Source organism: Aquila chrysaetos, chromosome 5 (genome assembly GCF_900496995.4).
Source record: "Aquila chrysaetos chrysaetos chromosome 5, bAquChr1.4, whole genome shotgun sequence".
NCBI classification, from domain to species: Eukaryota; Metazoa; Chordata; class Aves; order Accipitriformes; family Accipitridae; genus Aquila; species Aquila chrysaetos.
The window spans coordinates 677,471-700,755 of record NC_044008.1 but is presented as its reverse complement, the minus strand read 5'-3'; the positions used below and the strand labels follow the sequence as shown (position 1 = coordinate 700,755).

Genomic DNA, 23,285 nt, shown 5'->3' with positions numbered 1-23,285 from the left:
CCCCACTCCTTGACCCTTCATCATGAGTCTCAGGATAGGTGAGGCTGATAAATCCCTAACCCAAAAGTACTGGCAGCTGATTTATAGGGAACAAGCTACTACAGCAAGGTGGCATTGCTGCTCAAAAGCTGTCATGTGTTAGTACGAGGGAATGAGCTGCTACGATGGATGTTCATCATCCTGTGAAGTGGGAAATAAAGGAGGAATAAAGTCTAGTCACCCTCCTTTATTTTTATTTAAGTGCAACAATGCAGCTCACCAATTACCTCTTCTCAGGAGAGATGCTAACATCATCCTGTTTGGAAAGTATCTTTTTTGCTCAAGAAAGCTCCATCAGGAGCAGGAGAAGTTGCTGTAGGACATAGTGACACAACCAAGAGGAAACCACAGTAGTCTGAAATCCCCAGAGACAAGACCGAAACCTGCCAGGATCCTGAGGAAAGGGAGAAGCTATGGATGGGGGGGAAACTCCAGGAATGAGAGGTCCCCACTGCTTTCTACCCACAGAAGCAAAGAGCAACCAAACTCATGACAGCTTCATCACAGAACCCTTCTAGAAATTTGAAAGCCACCATGCTTCAGACAAAGCCTGCTGTCGTCTTCAGTAAATACATTTCACCACAGAGTCCCAGGCAGCGCTAGGGAAAACGCACTGCCTTTAGAAATGGCCCTCCGTGAAGACTAAAGAGTCATCTCCAACCTGATGCAACCACGTGTCCTGGGTAGGTCTACACTGGCTTGGATCAGGAGAGACTCCTGAAGCCAAGCTCCTAACTGTCACCACTGCCCACGCACTGGTTCACACCACGGAGCATGACCTGTACCCACTCTGGATCCATCTAACCCAGAAAACACAACCAGTCATTACGTGGTGCTCAGCCGAAAGGTCCATGGCTGGAGCTGGCACATGGCGCAAGGGCATCCTCAGTGCCAGCAGGTTCACCTACGGATCTGCTCCTGCTGGGCTCCGAGCCTTGCCAACATGGGCACTGACCTCCTTTTTCTGTTACCGATTTGCCTGTGCTGTTATTTCCACAGCACCAACTCAAAAGCCCTTTGGAGATTAGGGGAAGATTTAGAGTCCATTCTCCTTAAAAACCCTTTTGACCTGGTCGTGCTATTCCCAGACAGGGAACCCTGTGAGCCAGGACATTCAGTTTCTGTCCACTTATCCTCTCCTTTCACTCCAAACTGGGTCCACGTTTCCAAGCAGGAACCCGCACTGATAACTCCACTTTAACTCCCACAGCCCTGAAACAGGCTTTGTCAGCTCACAGCTGCTCAACAGCAGGAGCTGGGTTTGTGAAGGACCTGTTTCTGAGGCTCTCAGTGACGTTATTCTGCTGGGGCTGAAGGGGGCCGCGACCATGGCAGGAGCTAACCAGAGCCCTGCTCCCCCCTCTCTGGGGGTCAGGTTCCCGACCAAGGACAGTTGCTGGGCTGACCACGTCCAGCACAGGGTGGCTGTGGCACAGAGCATGCTAACGCTCTCTCCCACGCATCCTCCACGGTCACACAGCCCGTTTATCTCAGCCAGCGGAACCGCCGAGCACTGTACCACACTTCACAGCTGGAAAACACTGGTAAATCCTGGGATTTCCTTTAACGCCTGGTAGGCTCTCCACCTGGCAGAAGATCTGCAAATCCCACAGCAGCCTTGCCCTCCCCATCCAAGCCTAAGAGTGCACACTGTGCTGCTGGTGGGGCCACATGGGACAGGTCCCCTGGCCTCTCACTGCAGCTGGGGACGTATCAGCAAGGTCACCCGATGCTGCTGCCTCGGAGGAGCCGCACGTCCCTCCTCCACCTCTTTGGCTCCACATTGTCTTGCGGGACAGGACACGCTTTCTTCCCTTCCCACCCTGTGAGCTTTATCCTTTTCTCGCCATTCATCCTTCCCACCATTTTTGGGTTCCCTGTCCTCCTTCTCACCACAGTGCTGTGTTTCTCATGCAACTCATCCACCAGCCTGCAGCACGTAAGCTGAGCGGGTGTGCTGCTCACTCCTCTGCCCTGCAAGTCTCCTGCAGAGAAGGCAGGGCAACACTGGCAGCCACACATGCCAAGGTGCTGCCCGTCCTGCCAGTACCTGCTGCCCACACCCTCCAACCCGCATCTTGGTGCATGAGGTCGTCATCAACACTGCCCACTTCCCCCACGTCAAACTTCATGGGGCAATGATAAAAGAAGTCCAACAGTCAGTGTCCACCCAGAGCAAAAGCCCAGCACAGCTGAGCACTGGGAAGAGGAGGAAAAACCGCTCGCTCTCAGAGTACCCTGGGACTTGGAAATTTGACTGCTGGAGGAGAACTTCCTGCAGTCACAGCTCTGCTGCTCCCACCCTTGCACACAGCTGGGGGAAAACGCCAGCAATAAGCACTTTCTGAGACAAGACCCAAAGTATTTCCTACCCTCAAGCCTGGGGCACTGCCCTCACCCACTGGCCTTCAGCTCCTCGCCAGGCTCTGCAGCCGGCTCCTCACCTCCCAGTCCTGCAAACCGGCAAGGCGGGCAGCTGTGCCACGAAGGTCTGCAGTGCTGAACTGCTGCATGAGGGTAGACTGAATTAAATGAAAGCAATTTAAATACCCTATTTTAATATCTATTTAAACCTGTAAAGAAGGTTAAAAGTGTTCAAGTTATTTTACATTTGTCCTTGGTTACCTTCCCACAGGGAAAAGGCTGCACGGAGCACGGTGCGCAGCATGGTGCTCTCTGCAACGTGAGCAAGCCGCCCTGTCAGCTAACTTCCCTGTCTGGGGGATAAATTACACCTATACGTATTAAAACAATTCTGCAGCTTATCACATACAATAAAATGCTGGATGTGCCATTTACCACTTTCTAATGTATATCCAAAGGCTTTTTTATTTGGGATTTCTGCCCAGCTACCTATGAACAGTGGTATTCAACCACTATATACATATATACAAATGAAGACTTCCTCAAGCCCTGCAGGACTGGTTTCACAAACTTTGAGATTATTATTGAACTGTGATCTCTTCAGAGTACTTTGGGGTCCATGCAAGAATCAGCACTTGTCCAAGCGTTTGATTTCAATACACCTGGGTTTCAGATGGAAAGCCAGTGTCGCACAAAGAGATCATGCCCAGGAGAAAAGGGACTGCTGAAGAACAAACACAATGTTAATCGTCACGAGTAGCTCTTTGCCTGTCAGAAGCACATGCAAGAACCTCATTGATGCTTTTATCTTTCATCCTGCTACAGGGAACAGAGAGGGGAGAAGGAGGACAGGGACACAGGTCCTCCTTACAAGATGAAGGGTGACAGCCATAGTCCTGGCTGAAGAGGAAAGCTGATGAGATTCTACGAGTAACTCTTAATTTTACGTGCCGCCTTCCTGGGAGGGGGCGAGTGGTCTCCATTCCCCTCTTGATGGGCAGTGCTCTGCTGTGCCCACACACAGATGATCTCCACAGGCTGGCCTGGTGAACATCACCAGAACAAATCCATCACGCACAGAAACAGCTGTGCGCTAGACTTCAAGTTGACTAAAGCGAGCATTTATTAGGATCCAGCTGGTAGATACCACCCTCCCCCTAGTATATACTCCCTAAGCTATCAGGAGTATTTTCTCAGAGGAGCTGGATTATCCATCTTCTCCAGTTCTACAAGAAGAAATATATAAAATTGGACCTAGAACTGGACCAACAGCTGAAAATAATGGTTGCAGACAAAATACCCAAGACAAATTCACAGACATTGCACACACATGGCAGCTCACCGCTCACACTGGGGCAGCAGCTCTGTTCCCCAGGCACGACACGCATTTCCACAGCATTACTCATTTTCTCATTATAACCATTCTCATCTTCTGCAATGAAGCTCTGAACAGGCAGTGTTGGCCTTCAGACAACAGCCAATTTTCCTAGTCCCCTGAGTGTGTCTCCTAAACACCAGTTACTCCAAGCCACTGCCTCAGTACTGCAGGGACATCCAAAGAGCCTGGGAAAGGGAAGCAGGATTCAGGGATCAACAAAATGGTGAGTGGGGCACTGAAGGGAGATTATACTGAGAATACTGTTACCCACCTCCAAACCGTACAAGTTGTCCAAGGAGGAAAATAATGGAAATGCTTTCAGGAAAATCCTCCATTTGAACTGGGAGTCCTTCAGGCCCACAGCACTCCCACTCTGGAACTGGAAGTCAGATGGTATCAAATTCTGTAATTGCCCTTTAACACCAAGGATGTATCTGCTTTCCATGGGCTGACAAAACTAGGACGAAAGCTGTGACTGTTTTCAGGGGAGGTGTGGTTGGTTGGGGGTTTTGGTTTTAGGGGGCTTGGTTGGGGTTTTTTTGTGTGTTAATAACTCCACAAGGGTATCTATCCTCTGTGAGCTACACCCAGTGCTCTCACTGGATCATGGCTACAGACAGCCCTTCATCTCCCAAACTGAAATTACCTCCTCTGCATCACTTTAGGCAGTCATACCATCATTCTACCAAGATGAGAACAACAATGCATTTACTTTAGCCACACGCACTTTCTAGACCTTCATTCCCAAGATGTTTACTTCTCACCTTCCACTTTATGTGGACTCACAAACATTTTATATACCCACAAACTATGAAAGAAAATAGCACCTTTTGTCATGAAAGCCAGAAAACCCTGGCTGGAGGAGCCCAGGCAGCGCTGATACTAGAAAGCATCGCTGTCCCCACACCTATTCTTCACCCTACTCCAGCCTGACATACTCCTCTTGCTGTTTGGCAGGACTTCATGGCTCTCAGCTGCTCAATGACTGAACAGCCTCAGCTTTCCATGGCACGTCCTGCTGCATCCTTAGATGGAACAGATTTCTCTAAGCAAATGATTCAGAGGACCAAAGCCCCTGTACTTTCATGAAACACTTGTCTCATGACTACCCAACAACAAGCCTGCAGCGCCCGAATTTCTAGAGAAACAGTACTTGCAGTGCCATCTACTCAGTCTAGTGTGCTGAGGCTGCGTCAGATGACTGATCATATTTATTCTCCTTGGCCTGATGCCACCTGGGATTTTCCATGTTCAGAAGAAAGGGCCAAGATATGCCCACAGATACACAGATGCTTATGAAGGGCCTTTATGAAAAAGTAGCCACTTTTTCTTGGGCAAAACCTTCTCTGCAAAGGCCAAGACCATAATGAAGTAGAGGTTATGACACTTATCTTGGGAAGGTCTACCTAACTTCTGTATTGATTATATATGATCTGGATAACCTTACTATTAGACCCTTCAACGCACCTCTGAGCAAGTCAGATGACAGCTGCATACCTCTGAAGTGGCATTTTACAGCACTCAGTCCCTTCTTGCCAAAAAAACAGTTCTCTAGGGTTTATTTTTATTTGTTCTCTAACAGGTCTGGTGCAGCCTTCCTCTCCTTCAAGTCCCAGAGGAGCCAGTGTCAGCCAGTCTCTTCTGCACCCACCTCCAGGGCTGCACTCTGAACAGATGAGTAAAAAACCCCAAAACCCAGCAGTGTCATTCTGTACTCTGCCGAGAACAGGAAAAAGCAGCGTTAATGTCATTAATAAGAATGATATTAAATGCCCTCTTGAGCATCTGTCTCCATAATCCTGCTTCAGAAGATGGCTATTTCAAATGGCTAGTTGCTCCATGGTCTTGAATTCTGGCCTTATGTTTCTCTCTGAGGTATTAGTTGAGAAAGTCCCATAAATAAAGCCCTGACGCAAGGACAGCTGGCCAGAAAAAGTGGCAGGAATCTTCCCTGCTGCCAGCACCCACAGGCTTAGAGCTATGCTTCGCCACCCTCAGAAACACCCACCACCATACAGGAGCAAAACCCCGCGCAGCAGAGGCTGGCGGTGGCCATCGCCATGCAACGCACAGAGGTGACGGAAGGAAGAAAGTTGCTTTGATAGCAAGAGTTCCCTACTTACAGATCACAGACAATCCTGCCACTGCAAACTCCACAGCCGGCACTGAAGGATCACACCAGCATAAACCACAGCGCCTTGGAAACACCCACTGCCACCAAGCTGCCCCAGGGGAGGGCAATGTAATAAACCCCTCCATGGCCACGCTCCTGAATTGAGGGGCTCTCAAATTCCACATCTTGCCTACTTCTCATGCTCTCTGCTATCCCTCAAGTGTCACGTTAAACTGGGAGACTGCAGGTGGAGACTGCTTCGGCACGTTTGAACAGCGCAGCATCAGCGTCAGTCGGTCCCAGGTGAAGCTCTGCGAACAAAGCTGCTCAAGCAGCAGCTGGAGCTACTCCTTGAACTGTTCGTTCTGACAAGACACAAGTCCAAAACATATGGCAAACCTCAACTTCACGCATCAGTGTTTTAAGAAACGTACAAAATCCTGACATCCTCAATGGAGAGGAATTTCCAAGAGATGCAACATTTTTAAAAGGTACTTCTATATAAAACAAGAGCTGTCAAGAAAACTTAAGTTCAAAAGAAGAGAATAACCATTCCCATCCTCTGCATTAATATGACATTAAAGTGACCTCCATTGCCAGGACTTAAGAGAGAAAAAAACAAAACAAGGATGCAAAAGAAAGACAGCAAGGTTAAAACAGTAAGGATGCACATCATTATGTGAAACAAGCAAAGCAGCCTTCAAACACAGCCAAAACCCAGTCCAAACAGAGAGGAAAATAAAAAGTTAAGTGAAAACATGGACCAGAGTACAGGCAGCTGAAAGAAACTTGGAGAGCCTGAAACCAAAGACAGAAGAACAAGAAGTTTAATTTACTGAACCAGTAGCGGAAATCCCCCACAAAGAGAGTCACACACTGCTGGGCCACTAGAAAGCAAGGAGTTGGGTTAGGAGAGACAGGTCACGGCTTCAGGACACACAAGGTTTGTTTGCAGTGCCATTCCCCTCTCCTCCAGCTTCCCAGAGCCACACCGGCACAGCACCTCCACCGGGACAGAACACCAGGGCAGCACTTTTGCTTGCCAGCCACGCTTCGCAACACCGACAATGCAGGCCAGTCCAGCATGGCCTCTGCTTTACAGAGGCTTTACATTTTCAAGGAAATCCTCAGATGGGACTTTATACTTTCCCATCCATGGAGATATGTTTGTCATGCTGAGCTGTCAAGGAACGTGGCACTAGAACAGACTGGAAAATTAAAAATGCATGCACAGACCAAATCCAGCCAGGGTTTATCCTGGAACTGAAGTAACAAAAACATGAAATATCTTCCCTGATGCCACAGATTCACCTTTTGTTCCCAATTCATTTTTAAATAAATAAAATTACTAATAAAGGTGTTCCTCTGACTCAAAACCACAGGACAATCCAGTAGAAGACACTGACAGACAAGCACTGGCTGCGAGACACGCATGTCAATTCTCTGATAAACTCCCAAGAAATTTCAGGAAAAGAAACCTTCCTTGGCTTGCCTGCACTCAAGTCAACTTCATGACGTCCATGGTGCACAACAAGGGCTTGCAGCCCAGCCAGGGCTTTCAGCCACGACAACTCTTGGCTATCTTAACTCTCCTGGTCCAGCCAGTCCCCCAGCACCGAACCCCTCTGCCACCGGCTCTACACCCATGGGAAAAGCAGTGACTCAGAGCTACCGCAGCTGCAACAGCATCGCCTGACCCACCCCAACACCAGCATTTCAGGAGAGTCTTTCTGAATAGATACCCTTCCCCGGCGGGCAGTAGACAGGAACGGCACAGTTATGTGCCCAGAGGAGGAGGAAGCGACCAGGTAATACGTGCCCAGACGAGGAGGACGACACAGGTAATGCAGTCAGACTGGGAGCACTCCCGAGAAGCTCCCGAGATGGGTGCTGGGAGCAGCGCAAGCTCTGGACAGGACTAGACCCATCACTTGATGTCTGCTGATCCTGACCAGAAACGGGCATAGCAGACGCAACGCTAATGGCTTGGCACACAAGTTGGACTGCTATAGCCCCAAAAGCCAAAGGCCAAGTCCCTCAAACACACCTCACGTCCAGATGCAATCTGCACGGCTCTGCAGCCACGATCAGCATTTCCCCTTCGCCCCCAGGCTCACAGTTCCAAATACACTGATGTTTTGCTCAGTAATAAAATGAACACAAAGCTGATATAACAGTATTCCAGGTGTTGGAGACGGAAGAAGCCTGCTGAAGCAGTCCTCCTCTAGCCAAGCTCCTCCAGTCGAAGAGGCAGCTCCGTGGCTAGGAAGGTCTCAGATGCCAGTGGCACAAACACACTTATGGAGACCGTTCTCCGGGCATGACACAGAACAGACACACAACCTCTGCATTTCAGCCCAACACCTTGTTAAAACACACTGGGCTACTTTAGACTGCATAGCACTTACACACTCAGATACTTGCAGGTGTATGTCGTCTTAGTAACTGCTTAGCCAGCTTAAACATATTTCAATCTTCTCATCACACCAGGCATACGAGCCCTCCTGAACCAAGTACCCTTCCAGAAACGAGGGCCCCGAGCTGAGCACGACAGTGGAGGCACTGTCCTGGCACAGGGAGCGCAGCAGTCCCGGCTCCAGGGATTCGGGAAGCCCGTAACTCAACCGTGTGCTGTGCCTGTTCCCCCTCTCCAAACACCGGCACTCCAGGCTGCTCTCACCTGCTGGAGAGCAGGGCTCTGCCCTGTTCCCTCAGAAAAGTCTCTGATTGTTATTGCAGAAAACTTAATTTCATTCTGGAGCGAATCACAGCAAGAGCTGAGCAGCCCTCCAAATTATTTTTGTGCTTTAAGATACTGGCAACTCCTTTCTCTCAATTTTGCATCAGCTGCAAATGTTAACAACATACAGTTCTCTCCCAGCTCGTTAAGGGAGGCTATAATTAACATCTATTCCAAAACCTGCTACAGTGGTGCCTCACTACCCAACTCTCCCCTACGCAGTTTTGCATAACTGGTTGTTTACATCCTTTAACTTCCAGCTCACAAAATCACCAGCGCTCCCATTGCCACCCCTTTCTCCTGCGCAGTGAAAGCAGCATCCCTCGCTGAAGCGAATGCGTGTGTCTGGGGAGACGCAGTCCTCAACCCCTCCTCGGTCTACAAACACCCGCTGCTCGATTGCACTGCCCGTGCTCAGCACATATATGCCGGCGTGATGTCTACAATTTCACTTCAGAATCCAAGTACCCCTCAAACAGAGAAGGGCACGATCACTCCTCACCTTTTAGGGGAAAAAAGTGCTACCTGTGCCCACAGTTAGCAGCAAACTCCATGGAGTATCCATTATTATCACAGCCCATACAGCTCGCTAATCTTGATTTTAACCGCATCATCAACCACACTGTAGATGTCCCAAGGAACAAGGCTGAGTTTTCCTTATCCAATTTAACAGCTCAGAGAGATCTAATGAACAGGAACCATCATACTACGACTAGGTGCCCAAGTTTAATCTCCAACCTGGGCCAAGCAGGGGCATACGAGGCATGGATCTAACTGCCACAGCCTGCACAGAAGCTTCCTCTGATGTCTGTCGATTAGAGCTGGTCTGTGTGGTGAGGCAGCACCTTCTTTCCTAGTGTCACCGCAGGTATTCTCATCCACATAAATATCTAACACATCACTAGACGTAGCGTTTAAGTTCCTTGCCTCATTGATAACCCATAGGAGTCACTCCTGCAGATAATTACTGCATAAATCAGCATGGGTCTCATTCTTCTCATTAGGAAGGTAAACTGGAGCAGTCTATCTTTGGTACACCACACTTCACCACGCATATTGTCTGACCTCCTTCCTAACTAGGTCTGCTAAATTCACATCTATCTCATCCAGGGCTCATCTCTCCTGGTTTCTAATCACCTGCTTTTCCAAAGGAATCCCTGCTGCACCAGTCCGGCTGCTGACCAAATCCAAAGTGCCATCCAACGTACCGCTTCCTCACTGACAACATTCACCCTGCGCATCTCAGATGACGTGCGAATCCACAAGAACCGTGGTTTCACTCATTTCTAAATACAACTCATGACGCATCCCCTCACTGGTACCCCTGCTGCCACTGTAGCCGCTCCTCCAGAAGAAGCTGAAGCAAACAATTGTCCTCCAGCTTCACCCCGTTCAGTGCTGAACAGAGATGTTGTGTTCGAAGGCGAGCGCAGGACAGTATCCCCACTCTCCGCTCGGCAGGGGACATGGCAGCAGCTGTGCTGACCAACTCTCCCACCCCTGCGCTCCCACAACCCGCCAGGGCAACCCTCAACCGCACCGGAGGGACAGCCGGCATGGGGCAGCCAGAGCAGAGATGCATGCACTCTGCGCCGTGTTATCTGCCCGGGGTTCAAGCTCCTCTCACCCGCCTTGGAGCATTTCCAAGTTCACCATTCGAACGATACCGCCAAAAACCTGACAGATGAAGACGGAGATAACCAGCACCGATCGCCACAGCTGTGCTCATGCACTGCACTGGGACGCACAGCCATCCTGGGGCAGTGCACGCCGCAGGTGTTGACATGAGGATGTTTATGCTGCAACAACTACCGGGGTGTTACAGCCAAAGGGGTACCTCGTCCTAGCACCGTGCCTTGAAAACATCTGCCAGTTCTCCACGTACCCAGCACTCCGCAACAGCCTGACCAGGCAGTCTTGCCCGTAATTCACTACAGGCTTTTCAAGGTCTCAATTAACAGACAAACATCTCAGTTCTCAAAACATTAGATGCATGACTGCAGGTATCTAAAACAAAACCAAACCAAGAAGTATTAGGGTAATGTCCCTAAAACGAGGGCAGAAGTCTTTTCCCACTCTAAAAGAGCAACATTATCGTAGTTTTGGAGCTGAGTTGACTTGGAGGCTGCCGAGAAGACTGGTGCACACTAGGCTGGCCAGTGCTGCCCGTGGAGGCAGCGTAGGTGGGCAGAAGGACCCGGACTCGCCCTGGGGTCTGCAGGAGGTGTTTCCCTCCAGCCGGAGGGCCGAGTCCCAGCAGTGCATCACGGTTGTCATCCCTCAGGTCAGAAGAGGTCCAAGCCTAGGGCAGGGCGAACGGCACCTCCAGAAGGGCACTGATCCTTCTCTCGGCTTCAATGCCAGAGCGGCATCTTTGGAAAGAATGCGACTCCGCCAGACTGAGAAGCGCAGTTATCCGGGCAATCAGGGAGCCCTCTGGTTTGGGGAGGAAAATGCCATACAGAGAAGAGGTAAGCAGCCTGACTAGTTTTCTGCTCCGCTTCCTACAGCTACCCACAACACAAAAATACGTCAAATGAACAGAGACAGAGAGACTTGGTTTCTCCTCCCCAGAAAGCTTCCTGCTGCATCATCTTGATCAAAAAGCATTCAGAAACATAAAAATAACGTGCAAGACTATCCAAATCTCAGTTACAAGGCAGCAACAGCTGCCAAATATGCAGGCTGTTCCCTGCAAACTGACACGTGGCACTTTTGAGCCACACCACAAACAAAAAACGATTTGAATCAGTGCAAGAGAAAGGCCTTCACTCCTGGGAGATGAAGGGCCCTCACACACTGCTCTTCCACACACCCGACCTCCACCGCCTGCCCCTTCCCACCAGTAACTGCTGACACCTTCACCAAACCCTCCCTGCCTCATTTTTTCCAGTTGCAAAACTGGAAGGGATGAACACCCTTCAGATATTGGAAAGATACATTCCTAGAAGCAGGGTGATCCCTGCCCCGAGGCACTTGCAGGCTCTCAGTGTCTGGTTTGACATAACAAGAGTATTTAGTGGTCAAAAGCTGTATAACCACAGAGAGAAAAAGACAAGCAGCCCGGCCCCAGAAGGCTTCATGACACCATCACAGCAAGAGGTGAAGAAAAAGCTCCCCAGGGTCAGCAGCACGGCCCCACCGCTCCTCTGATCCCCCCAGGCATCTTGGGGTAACCAAACTGAAGGGGTTTTCATGGTGGACTCCTCCTCCTGCCCCAGCACCGCAGCAGGAGCTCCCACAGGGCATACAGCTGGGCAGCCTGGGGAACTCCAGGGCACATTTCTACCTCCAGCCAAGTCGGTTTTGTTTGTCTTTTTAGCATCCATAAAACCGCAGCTGCTTTTCAAGCCTAGCATCCCAGCACTAGAAGAAACGGGAAAATGAAACTTGCTGCAAACAGTCTTCAGATTCCTGCTCACACTGAGCTCATACCAGCTCAAGTGAGAGAAACAAAAAAGAAATTTGCAAAATTGTCACTGGCAGTAAACAAAATATTACTAACAGTTCAAGAATCTGGTTACAACGCATGTTTCAGACTGATGCTTCTCCTCATGTTCACCCACTCTCCCAAAACTGTGACACAGGTGTTACGCAGCCACGCAAACACCAGCTGCCCTCTTGGCGACGGTCACAACAGGAGTTTCTGGCAGTGAAATCCAGCAGGCCACGGGAGAATCTCCTCACAAAAGGGGGAGAAACGACTAGACCAGAGGATTAAAGCATTCGTGCCAATTTATCCTGCATAGGTATTGCTCCAGGCCCAAAACAACTCATCCCACACTGATATAAAATATATTTATTCCCCCCTGAAAAAGGACGATCACCCAAGATGGAGTAGAGAGAATTTTCCATCTCGTCTTAAGCAACATCACAGGTTTACAACTCAGAGGTGAGCACGTGGAAAGCTTTACACTGAGATGCTTCTTGTGCCATATTTAGACCATTTCAAAGCATCATCCCACTCAGTGACCTTTGGGAAACAGAGCTGCCGACTGCACAAGACAGCCCCAGGGGCTCCGGCTGCCCCGGCACCTCCGGGAGAGGCTGCCGGCACGTGTCAACCGAACCAAGCTCCAGCAGTGACAGGAAACAGCCACAGAAAGAGGTACAGGGTAGGGAGATGTGGTGGCAGGGAGAGAAGAGAGACCTCGCCGTTCCTGCGCAGACCGCAGCGCAGCAGGAAACAGGCACCCGAGCAAGGCCTGATGCCAGCCAGCACGCCCCGGGCGCAGCCGCAGCTCGTGTGCAGGCTGGCGACGAGCTTGCAGGGCCCAGTGAGCCCAAGAGGGTTTCAGAAGCTGTGAGACTATCGCCCGGCAGCACCCACGCAGGCGCTGGTGTGCCCGTGACGGCAGCAGAAGACAGGCTGCGGCTCTACTGCCAGGACAGCTAGAGCATTCACACCTATGCCCTGCCAGCACCATGCTGCTGGCCCAACAAGGATGGACTTACACAACCATGAAGAAACAGCAGCAGAGTCCACACGGCACAAGTGATGGCTTTCAGGGCCTGCTGTCTCATGCAACCGTGGGATTAATCTTTTCTGATCTACAAAAGTACCTCAAGGAAACCATAAGTACTGAGACCCAGTGAAGACAGGGCGCTGCTGGACTAAACCCACCACTCTATCTATCAGACCTGGCACTGGCTGAAGGAAGATCTAATCCCACGTCACTGTCAAGCATCTGACTCCCTGGTTTTTGATCCACAGCACACAGAGCCTCTCTTCCTGGGCAAAAGTTCAAAGAAAACGAGACCAGTATTAATAGAGCATCTGGGTTCAGAGGAGCTGCAGTTCCCAGACCGACCAGTGCAGCTGGGATGCTGTGGCGTGGGGGCTGGCAGCTGCCAGGAGTAGGGTGACCCCCTTCGACAGGCATCCACGCCGATCGCTGCAATACTCTCTCCTTTCAAGCAGCCAGGTAACTGGACAGAAGACAGGCAGCTTTACATATGGCGTGTACACGGATTACATCCTCTCTTTCTGAGGTCCTCTCTGCAAATATTTGTATAGCAAACAGAGCTCACTGTTAGCAACCACTGGAGGCATTTCAACGTATGGGGTTTTTTTGCTAGATGTGTGCATTACAAGAATCCAGTCTGAGTCAAACCGATGAGTCACTTGGCCAGGTCCACACATGACAGAACGAAGCGTATTTTTACTGCCAGTTAGAAATGCCTCCCACCAGCGAGAGCTGCATGGACATCTTGCAGCAGCAGAGAGACTGGCACTCCCAGGCTGAAAAACAACTCAAAACACAGGTGGGACAGTAGCAGGACAAGCCATGAGAGCTCTCCTCTGCCCAGTGGGTTTACTTCAGCTTCTCTGGCTTTCAGCATTAGCTCCTCGCTCCAGGCATTGGCTCCAGCTGCGCAGCGAAAGCCTGAGAGGCAGAGGAGCTGCAAGCACCTCTGAGGAGAGCAGGATGCATCACGCCTGCGCCCTCGTTCCTCAGACCGTCTGCACGGGGCCTGCAGCGCCAGAAGCTGCATCAAAGACTTCACGGAAAGAGACAGCACCAAGCACGGAGGCAGTTTCCTCTCAACATCCACCCTTACCTCCCACAGAAGCTCAAAACCAGAATTAACGTGTCCAAACCCCAGCCCCGACTGCAGGAACAGCAAGGCATTCTGAAGGAGCTACGTTTCAGTACAGCAAGAGTACGCTAAATGTGCCATGACACTCCAGTCTGCACAACTGCAAAGAAATACAGAAAACGCTATAACCTCCCCAGCCCAGACAAGGCCTCTGAGCAGCCTCACCATCCTCCACACTAGCCACTACCCCCTCACAGAAAACCAGCACTCCTCCCAGGCTGTCCGGGCCTTGGGAAGCAGCAGCAATCTCATTTTTGGCTCAGACAGCAGCAGGCATTGCAGGAGGGTCTGCATCTACCAGCACACTGCTCAGCCGGGGCGGCGAACCCCACAGAAGCAAGCCTGGGGTCAGGCAGTGGTGCAGCAAGCACTGGGGCATGCCACCGAGGACACGCAGGGTTGCCATCCCATGGGGGAACAAACGATGCCGCGTGGCCTTGCCATCACTCCGGGCCTCCAAGAGTACACCCAAGGTTTGAGCAAACATGGCAATCCACCGGGGAAAACCCAAGGAGATCCTGAGCTGGGGGCCTCAGCTCCCATCACCTACCACCTGCCCAGCTGAAGGGCTTTCCCTCTTCCCCTGCTGCATTTTTACCTGGGAGAGGGGGAACCTCAGAGGTTTGGCCAGAACCTGCAGCAACCAGCAAACACCAGGGTTGGGGAGGGCTGGACAGCTGCAAACTCAGACATGGACAGAAACAGCAGCAGATCATCAATGGCTTATTCAGAAATGCGTGTATTCTAAATCCCCCTTCTTTTTTTGTTTGTTTGTCTGTTTTCTAACTCCCCACAGGGAAGAGGCCATGCCTCATTCAGTGCTCCATACAGAAAACTCCAAGATAAGCCCTTCATCCATGCTAAACATGTTTTGAAATTGAGCTGCTCTGGACTCTTAGGCCATGGGAGATGCACAGAGAAAAAGCTCTCAGATCTCGAGGCAAAAAGCAGCCAGAAGTCCTGGCTTTGCAAAGCAGTCATTTGTCTGCATTAATGATAAGAGCCAAGAGATTTAAAAACCTCCATTTACAGAGAATAATGTGAGCAATCATGACACAATATGACAAACACTCATATATGAAAGGACTCATTTCCCGCTGCCGGGGCACATTTAACTCCATACATTTACCCGGAGCCCCGGAAGCACGCAGCCCCTCTCCCGACACAAGCGCGCAGATGCAGGAGCTGGCTCGGTGTACAGCAACCGTGGCTGCAGTCATAACCAACCGGGACACACGGACATCAGTGTCAGGCAGCCGCAGCTTCTTCTCACTGTAGCGTGTCGGTGCTCTGCTTCCCTCAATGCAACCCCCTGCAACCTAGTGGCTCAGCACACTGGAGCTGGGCTCACAAAACTGGAGGAAAAGTGGCCGGATGCCTGCCCGCTTGCTGGCCCCACTCATGGTCACATCGGTCGGCTGCAGGATCTCACGCTGTACCATGAAGACACCAGTTTCACAGCTGGACAACACGTTTCTTGAAAGAGTTAGCAGTCCCTTTTCTCATCCTTCCAGATGAGCAGAACGCCAGCAGAGACGCTGCTTCCAGCGGTCATAATCGTGAGCCTGCGTGTGACAGGGAGGACTGGGCCCCTTCAGGAAGATAACACTCTGCACCAGGAGCAGATGCCAACTGTAAACCCCAGCAAACATTGCAGACATGCCAGACTCCACCATTGCAGCACCCAGCGCCTCCAACCAGCCCCAAGCTGGCTCTGCCAATCCCCGCTTGCCGCCCCACTCCAGCCCTCAAGCCCATCTCTCTTGCTTTCAGTTTTGTTCCAACAAAAGTGCGCTGAGCTATGTTAACACCTTATGAGGACAGGCTGAGAGAGTTGGGGTTGTTCAGCCTGGAGAAAAGGCTCCAGGGAGATCTTACTGCGGCCTTCCAATACTTAAAGGGGGCTTATAAGAAAGATCAGGACAAACTTTTTAGTAGGGCCTGTAGCAAGAGGACAAAGGGTAATGGTTTTAAACTAAAAGAGGATATATTCAGACTAGATATAAGGAAGAAATTTTTTACGATGAGGGTGGTGAAACACTGGCAAAGGTTGCCCAGAGAGGTGGTAGATGCCCCATCCCTGGAAACATCCAAGGTCAGGTTGGACGGTGCTCTGAGCAACCTGATCTAGTGGAGATGTCCCTGCTCATTGCAGGAGGGTTGGACTAGATGACCCTTAAAGGTCCCTTCCAACCCAAACCATTCCATGATTCCATAATTCTATCTCTGGAGATGATGCAGAGGTACCTCAGCTCCCACTACCCCAACAGACCTTCTCCTTTCACCATCCCCAACTGCAAACCCATCCCTGCATGACCATTAATCCTACTGCACATGAACTCCTCAGCAGCCACAGTGCCTTGCCGCATGCAAACATGTCTCTGCCGAATGCACCCGTCCAGGCTGCGGGCAGAGCAGAGCCCCCTCCCTGCCTGCACCAAGGGTCCCATCCAGCTCTCGTGCAGTTGAGCCCCCCCCCCCCGGTTCCCCCCTGCAGCATTCAGTCCCAGTTTGTTTACAGCTGGCAGGGAGGTGCTGGCACAACATGGCACAGCCGCGGCAGCAGCAGCCTGCCGCCCAGGCTACGGCTCTGCCGAGACTAACCCAACCTGTAAAGCAATTAGTCATTCACAGATGAGAGCTGCGTGCCCTTCCTCCAAACATTATCTAAGCTCCCTGTAGGGAGGGGGAATGCGAAAACAGGACAGCACGCAGGGAATAAGTGTTGCCATATTGATCCCCAAAATCACATAACCGGTATCGGTCAATCTTCACATCCTTAGCAGAGGGATCCTTGGGGGTGCTTGGGAAGGCTTGGCACATCACTTGGACACACGTCTTGCTTCAAACCGCCCGTCACATAGCTCGGGAGAGCACTTGGGCACCTGCAAACTGGGATGGGAAGGGGTTTTGCTTTAGCTGTTCCTGACCCGAACAGACGTTTACGCGGTGCTGGCCAGCGTCGTTCTCTGGCGGAGGATGCCCCGACTCTTGGGTACCTCACCCCGGCGAGGTCACCTGTGACTGCATTATCTCAGCAGCAAGGAGGCTCGGGCTCTGCAGCAGAAGCTCCCCACAGTGTCCTGGACACACCTCCCCACCTCGTAGCTTTGCCGTGCTTGAGGAAGACCGCTGCATGTCTTCTGTCGACCACCCCCGACAGAGGTCCTGAATTCTCTGACGCGCCAGCAGCCAGGGGCAAAAAGCCCACTTGAGTTGTACAAAGCGGAGTAGATCACAGCCACTTCTTACCACAGACAAACACCCTTGGCTGCGGAGTGACCCCTGCGGGCCCCGAGGTAGTGCCGACATCTCCATCCAAAATCACGAGGAAGCGGCAGCCCCGCAGACCTCAAGCAGCTCTGCTCAGCCAAAACACAACCTAGGAAAGGCCTGCAACTTTCAGCTACATCGCTAAATAAAACAGGACTATAATCTAAAAGGATTTTGCTGGGAGCAGAGCTAATAACACCATACCTATGCCTTCTGGTTCAAGGGCCTCTCAAACCCAAGGCCAGCAGCTGAGCTCAGGCAGGTTTGGGCTAGACACAGACACATTTTTACTGGGACAGTCACCACCGGCCAAGTGCTGCAGCTGGTGGCGGGTTTTTATACTACCAAAACCTGCTAATGGTTTCCAAGTCAAGGTTGGATGTTTTGCCAAGGTCTGTACGAGCCCAAACATAAGTGTGTTCAGCTCAGTTCTCTGGCCTGTATGCTACAGATGAGATTTAAAATTTTAAAAGTGAACATTTAAGTCAGAGGAATACAATTCATTAATTGTGAGCTCTTTCGTTTTTAACGTCCCACTGCAATTAACCACTTCACCTCAGAGCACTATCCATCTTCCCCAAACAAGCCTCAAATGACACTAGGAAGATGCGTGCCATTTATTGTTCCCTTCTGAAACTTAGGTTGCCGAGTCTCAAGACAAGGAACACAAGACTTAAGTGCTCACCTGCTCCATCCCTGTCATTTACTAACCACTACAAACCACCACCAGTTTTACGCTGCAAATATCAGCCGCAGTTCCGCAAGGGAGGGCAAGATGAGCAAGAAGATGCAGAAGGAAATGCTCAGAGGCCCCAGAGACAGCGCTCAGAAGTGAGGTGAAGACAGTACAGCTGCAAAGCATCGCCCCAGCCCTCCATTCGCTCCCAGAGAGGCCGCCACATCTGCTCCCAGACGGTGCAGCCCTGGGCAGTCCACCTCCCGCAGGCAGAGTCTGACCTGAGGGCACTGGGGGGAAGAGAGCAACTCCTTCCCACCCTGGTGCTATGGGATGCTGGGACGCTGGGGGATGATGCATGCAATAATAATAATAAAACACCCTGCCACATGATCAGATGCTACTCAGAAAACATCAGAACTCTGATCCGGGCTGCCTGCCCTCCAGCCCAAACGCTTTCCCGAAACTGGACCTTTATCGGAGATGCATGCCACGCTACCCAGAGCTCCTGCCTTCCCCAGGGGAGCCCCAGCCTGCTCCGGAACCAGAGAGACACAGGACCAGTGACGGGTGTTGGGATCTGCACTGAGCATTGCAAACACTCGTATCTGTACGACCGTGCAGCCGCTGTGAATGTTAACTAAGCTCTCAGCCTCAACAACTTCCCGTAATAATCAAACCCACGGCTTAACAGGCGCTGCATGGAAAAGGATTCCCTCTCCTCAGCTCCAAGCACGCACTTAAAACAACTCCAGCCAACAGCCTCTTCTTCTGCGAATGTGCAATTTGGGAAACAGACGCTCTCGCTGTGCGTTCTGCAAGAAAGTCCTTATTTTAGGTAAACTTAGCCTCATTTATAACGCTAACAAACCTCATTTTTACCAAAACCAGTTGGGCGCAGGAAGGCAGAAGAAAGCATCACGGAAAGAACCCCCAGACAAATAAAACCCCCACGACCAAGACAACCACCCCCATCACCCGAAGACAAGAACAGGCGTGGGCCGAGGACAGAGGGACGAAGTCTTTCGACAGACCTGTGGGTCGGGAGCCTCCGAGGCAGCGGCGTCAGACAAACGCCAGCCCGGCACCCACCCGGGCACGACGTCCCCGTCCGAGGCGGGTTTTGGTCAGCCCCCCCCACCGCATCCCAGCAAGCGGAGGGCAGAAATCCCCCCACCCCAAACCAACGCCAGCCGCCGCTTCCGGAGCGGTGACGGCTCGACGATGGCTGGGGGGGGGCGGGAAGGCCTCTAAAATTACAGAAACTGTAAATTGGCAGAACCACGCACAAGCGTTTCTGGCTGCCGGTGAACGGGCAAACCTAAGCCCCGGGGATGGGGCAGCTGGAGCTGCGCACACCCAGCGCCGGCCCTTCTCCCCCGGCGGGGCAGTGAGAGGCTTCGCGGTGGCGAGGGGTGGGTAACCGGCCCGGGGGGAAGCGGCCTGAGCCCTGCCCGGTGCCGCCCACGGTCCCGCTCCGCGGACCGGACCGGGCCGGGCCGCCTCCCGGGGCAGGCGGGCAGCCCCGCCGGGCCCGCCCGGTTGAAGGACCCCGGCGGCCGCTCCCTCAGGCACCCCGCCCCCCACCGCTGCAGCGGCCGCCCCCGGTACCGGCCGCGGTCCCGCCCGTGGGCCCGGCCGGGCGCCCGCCACGTCGCGCGGGCGCGGCCCGCACCCCCCGCCCGGCGCGACCCCGCGTGGACCCGTTGTCCGCCCGCTCCCCCCCCCTCCCCTCAACTCCGCGGCCCCACGCGTGGCGCCGCCCGCGCCCCTCCCCCGCGGCGGGTGACAGCGGTCGCACCCCCGCCGGCCCCGCGCCGCCGCTCACCGCGCTTGCCGGGGTCGTAGCCCACCAGGACGAAGTAGTCGGCCAGGCGGGCCATGGCGGGGGCGGCGGCCGCTGTCGCCGCGCTCACAGCCCCCCCCGCCGCCGCCGCCGCGCTCCCCGCCCGCCCGCGCACCCCGCCGACCGCCGCCATCTTGGCCCTTCGCGCGGCCGGCCCGGCCCGCCCGCACTGCGCCTGCGCCGCCGTCGCCGCGGGAGGCGGGACGCCGCACCCCATTGGGCCCGCCGGGCGGGGAGGGGGCGGGGCGCGGCGGGAGGAGGGGGCGGGGCCTGGAGGGGCGGGGCCGCGGCACCGGGGTTCCCCGGGCGGGGCGGGGCGGCGGCCGCGGGCTGCGCCGGCCACGGGTGGGCACGGACGCGCGTGTGCGGGGACCCCCGGCGTGCGCGGCCCGCCGCTGTGTACAGCCCCCGCCCCCCCGGTGTGCACGGCCCTGCAGTGTGCACCGCCCGCCCCCCCCCCCTCCCCACGCCGCGCACAGGTCCCTCCCCAGCGTGCATGGCGTCCCTGCAGTGTGCACGCTCCCCCCCCCCCCGAAATGTCCACGACCCCCCACGGTGTGCGCGGACACCCCCCCCCACCCCCCCCGCTGTGTATGCTCCTCCAGTGTGCTCAGCGCCCCCCGCCCCGGCATTCAGGGCCCCCCTAATGTGTATGGCCCACTGGTGTGCACAACCCCCCCCCCCGGTATGCACGTCGCCACCCCCCCGTGTGCATGTCCTCCCCTCTGGTATGCACAGCCCCCATACGTACATGGCCCTCTGGTGTGCAAGCACACACCCCCCCCCCCCCCCCGCGGTGTGCATGCACCCCCCCATTTTGCACAGCCCCCTTCGCTGTGCACAGCCCCCCAGGGAGTACACCCCCTGCAGGGTGCCTGGGTGTGCCTGCCCCCCCCCCGGTGTGTACGGCCCCCCCAGGTGTGCGTGGCCCCTGAGTGTGCACAGCTCCCACGTGCACGGTCACTCAAGTGTGCACAGCCCCCTGGGTGCGCAACGTCCCCAGGGTACCCGGCCCCCCTCAGCTGCGCACGACACCCCCATTGTGCACGGCCCCCACAGGTGTGCACAGCCCCCCGGGTGTGCACCCCCACGGCACAGCACCCCCCCAGGAGGGACAGGATCCTGGGGCGCGGTGACCCCATCCCTCGCAGCTGCCCGTGGGGTGCCAGGACACACGGGGGGGTGGGGATGGGGGCTGTGCAGCCCCTCACCCCCACCGACAGTGGGACATGCTGCAGGGTTTGGGGCTTCCGTCAGGATGCAGTGCCGAGTCCACACCGGCCCGGCCAGAGCCAGGATCAGGCCTTCGGAGGGCCGGGTTGCAGCCCCGCAGCCGTGTGGGCAGCTCCTGTCCAGCAGCCAAGGCCCGGTGCCGGTGCTGGTCCCTACCACGGTGCTGAGTCCGTCCTGGCCGTCGCTGGTCCCCGGCAGCTCCCACCGGCACGCGGGGCCCACGTCCTTTTCCAGCCACCCTGGCACAAGGCCACCTGCGGGGACAGGGCCGGGGGGACGCAGCGTGCCAGGGGTGCCAGCGGCAGCGTGCCCTGGCACAGTCCTGCGGTGCCACCGGCCCAAGAGCCGAAGCATCGGCCACAGCAGCAGCCCCTACTTGCAGCGTGGCTGTCCTGTCCCGTCCTGTCCCGTCTCGTCCCGTGGCAGCAGCCGCCGCCGTGCCCTGGAGCTGCCCTGTGCCGGGGCTGGGGTACGTGTCCGGGGGTCCCGGGGCAGGACCCTCTGCACAGCTGCCCACGGCCGTGACCGTCCCACGGCGAGCAGGGTCGGCGGGCACACGCCACGGCACAGCCGCTGCCAGAGCAGGGGATGATTCATCGAAGAAAATCCCCGTTCCCACTCCCACACGGGAGCGGGACGTGGGGTGCGTGCGGGATGGGGGGGCAGCTCGGCACCGCCTGGCCTCGGCCCCTGAGCCGGGCACACGCTGCCCCTCCGGCCGGCAGGCACCGGCCAAGTGAAGGCAGGAGCGGGTCAGCCCTGCCTGCAGGCAGCTGCCAGCCCGGCAGAGTCCGGCTGTGCCAAACCCGGCGGGTAGCAGCGGCCCTGGGAGCTTCCCGGCCCCTCGGGGCTCCCCTCGGCCGGACCCTCATGTGCCCAGCCGCAGCAGGGTACAGGCAGAGGGGATGGAGAAAAGGCATGTGGGACATAGAAATAGGGGAGGCAGAACTATGGGATGTAGGGAAAATGTCCTGCTGATCCCTTTGGGCAGGGGGATGCCGGGGCTGGGCAGGATCCTGCAGGTCCCCATGGGCAGGGGGTGCAGAACCCAGACAGGCAGGGCAGACTCCGGCAAATGGCATCTCCCTCTCCCCGGTGTCCCTGGGGTCCCCCCGGCTGGGAGGGGTGCTCGGGGTGCAGGGCATGGCCAGCCCCAGCAGCTCCCCACGGAATTGGGTCCCCTTCACACCCCCACTCCCCGGCCAGCGTGGGCGTGATGCAATCCTGCACGGTCCTTGCACCTCCTGCCGCCCTGGCGTCACCGGCCGCTGCGTGCCAGGGCATGTGCGGCTCCGTGCCGCTGGCACCAGCCTGGCCCCTGTCTCCCTGCCCTGGGCACCACTATAGGGTCCCACCGGAGCCCCGCTGCCAGGACAGGCACCACACTGGCTGGACCAGCCCCAGCACCACCACCGCTCCTCCCGGTATTTGTGCTACGCCTGTGACAAGCACTGCCAGTCATGCCGTGCAGGGCAGTGGGTGGGGGCACCCTCCCCAAGCGCAAATCAGGATGAACCCCAGTTTATAACGGCAGTCTCTGTGTTTTCCTCCTCTTCCCCACGAGTCACCCATTGGCTTTGCTTTCCAGCATCACCAGTTTGCCACTGCTCCCTCGTGCCTCGCTGCACCGCGGCCACAGCGGGCTGCACCGTGGAGCACAGGGCAGAGGTGTCCGGACACCCCGGTCCTGGCTCAGGGCTGTGAGCCCCAGCCCCAGGGTGCTGGGGCGGGGGCAGCTGGGGGACCCCTGGGTGCTGGCCTGGCCGGAGGTGCTGCACGCCCTGAGCTGTGCCGTACCGGGACAAGCCACTGGGAACGGGTCCCCCACGCTGGGCCAGTGCCCGCTCCCATGCCGGGGCAGCGCCGTGCCGCTGCGCAGCCCCCACCCTGAGACAGGGACACGGTCCCACGGCACGGGGGCGCGGGGGTATTCCTGGGGACACTGGGTCCCACGGCTCTGGGGCAGCGGGTGCCCAGTGGCACCGAGTCACCAGTGTCCCCGTGCCGCCCAGCTCAGCGCAC

General features: G+C 55.0%; 1 protein-coding gene across 7 annotated transcripts in view; it reads right to left on the bottom strand.

Annotated features, from left to right (window-relative positions):
* Positions 1-20,171, bottom strand: part of SBF1 (SET binding factor 1) — an 86,020-nt gene extending 65,849 nt beyond the window's left edge. For all 7 annotated transcript variants that reach the window (XM_030014398.2, XM_030014400.2, XM_030014402.2 and 4 more), the window contains exon 1: positions 20,013-20,171. In XM_030014398.2, the coding sequence (XP_029870258.1) occupies positions 20,013-20,163 (151 nt within the window). In that variant the 5' untranslated portion in view covers positions 20,164-20,171. The remainder of the gene's footprint in view (positions 1-20,012) is intronic.
* Between the last annotated feature and the right edge of the window lie 3,114 nt (positions 20,172-23,285).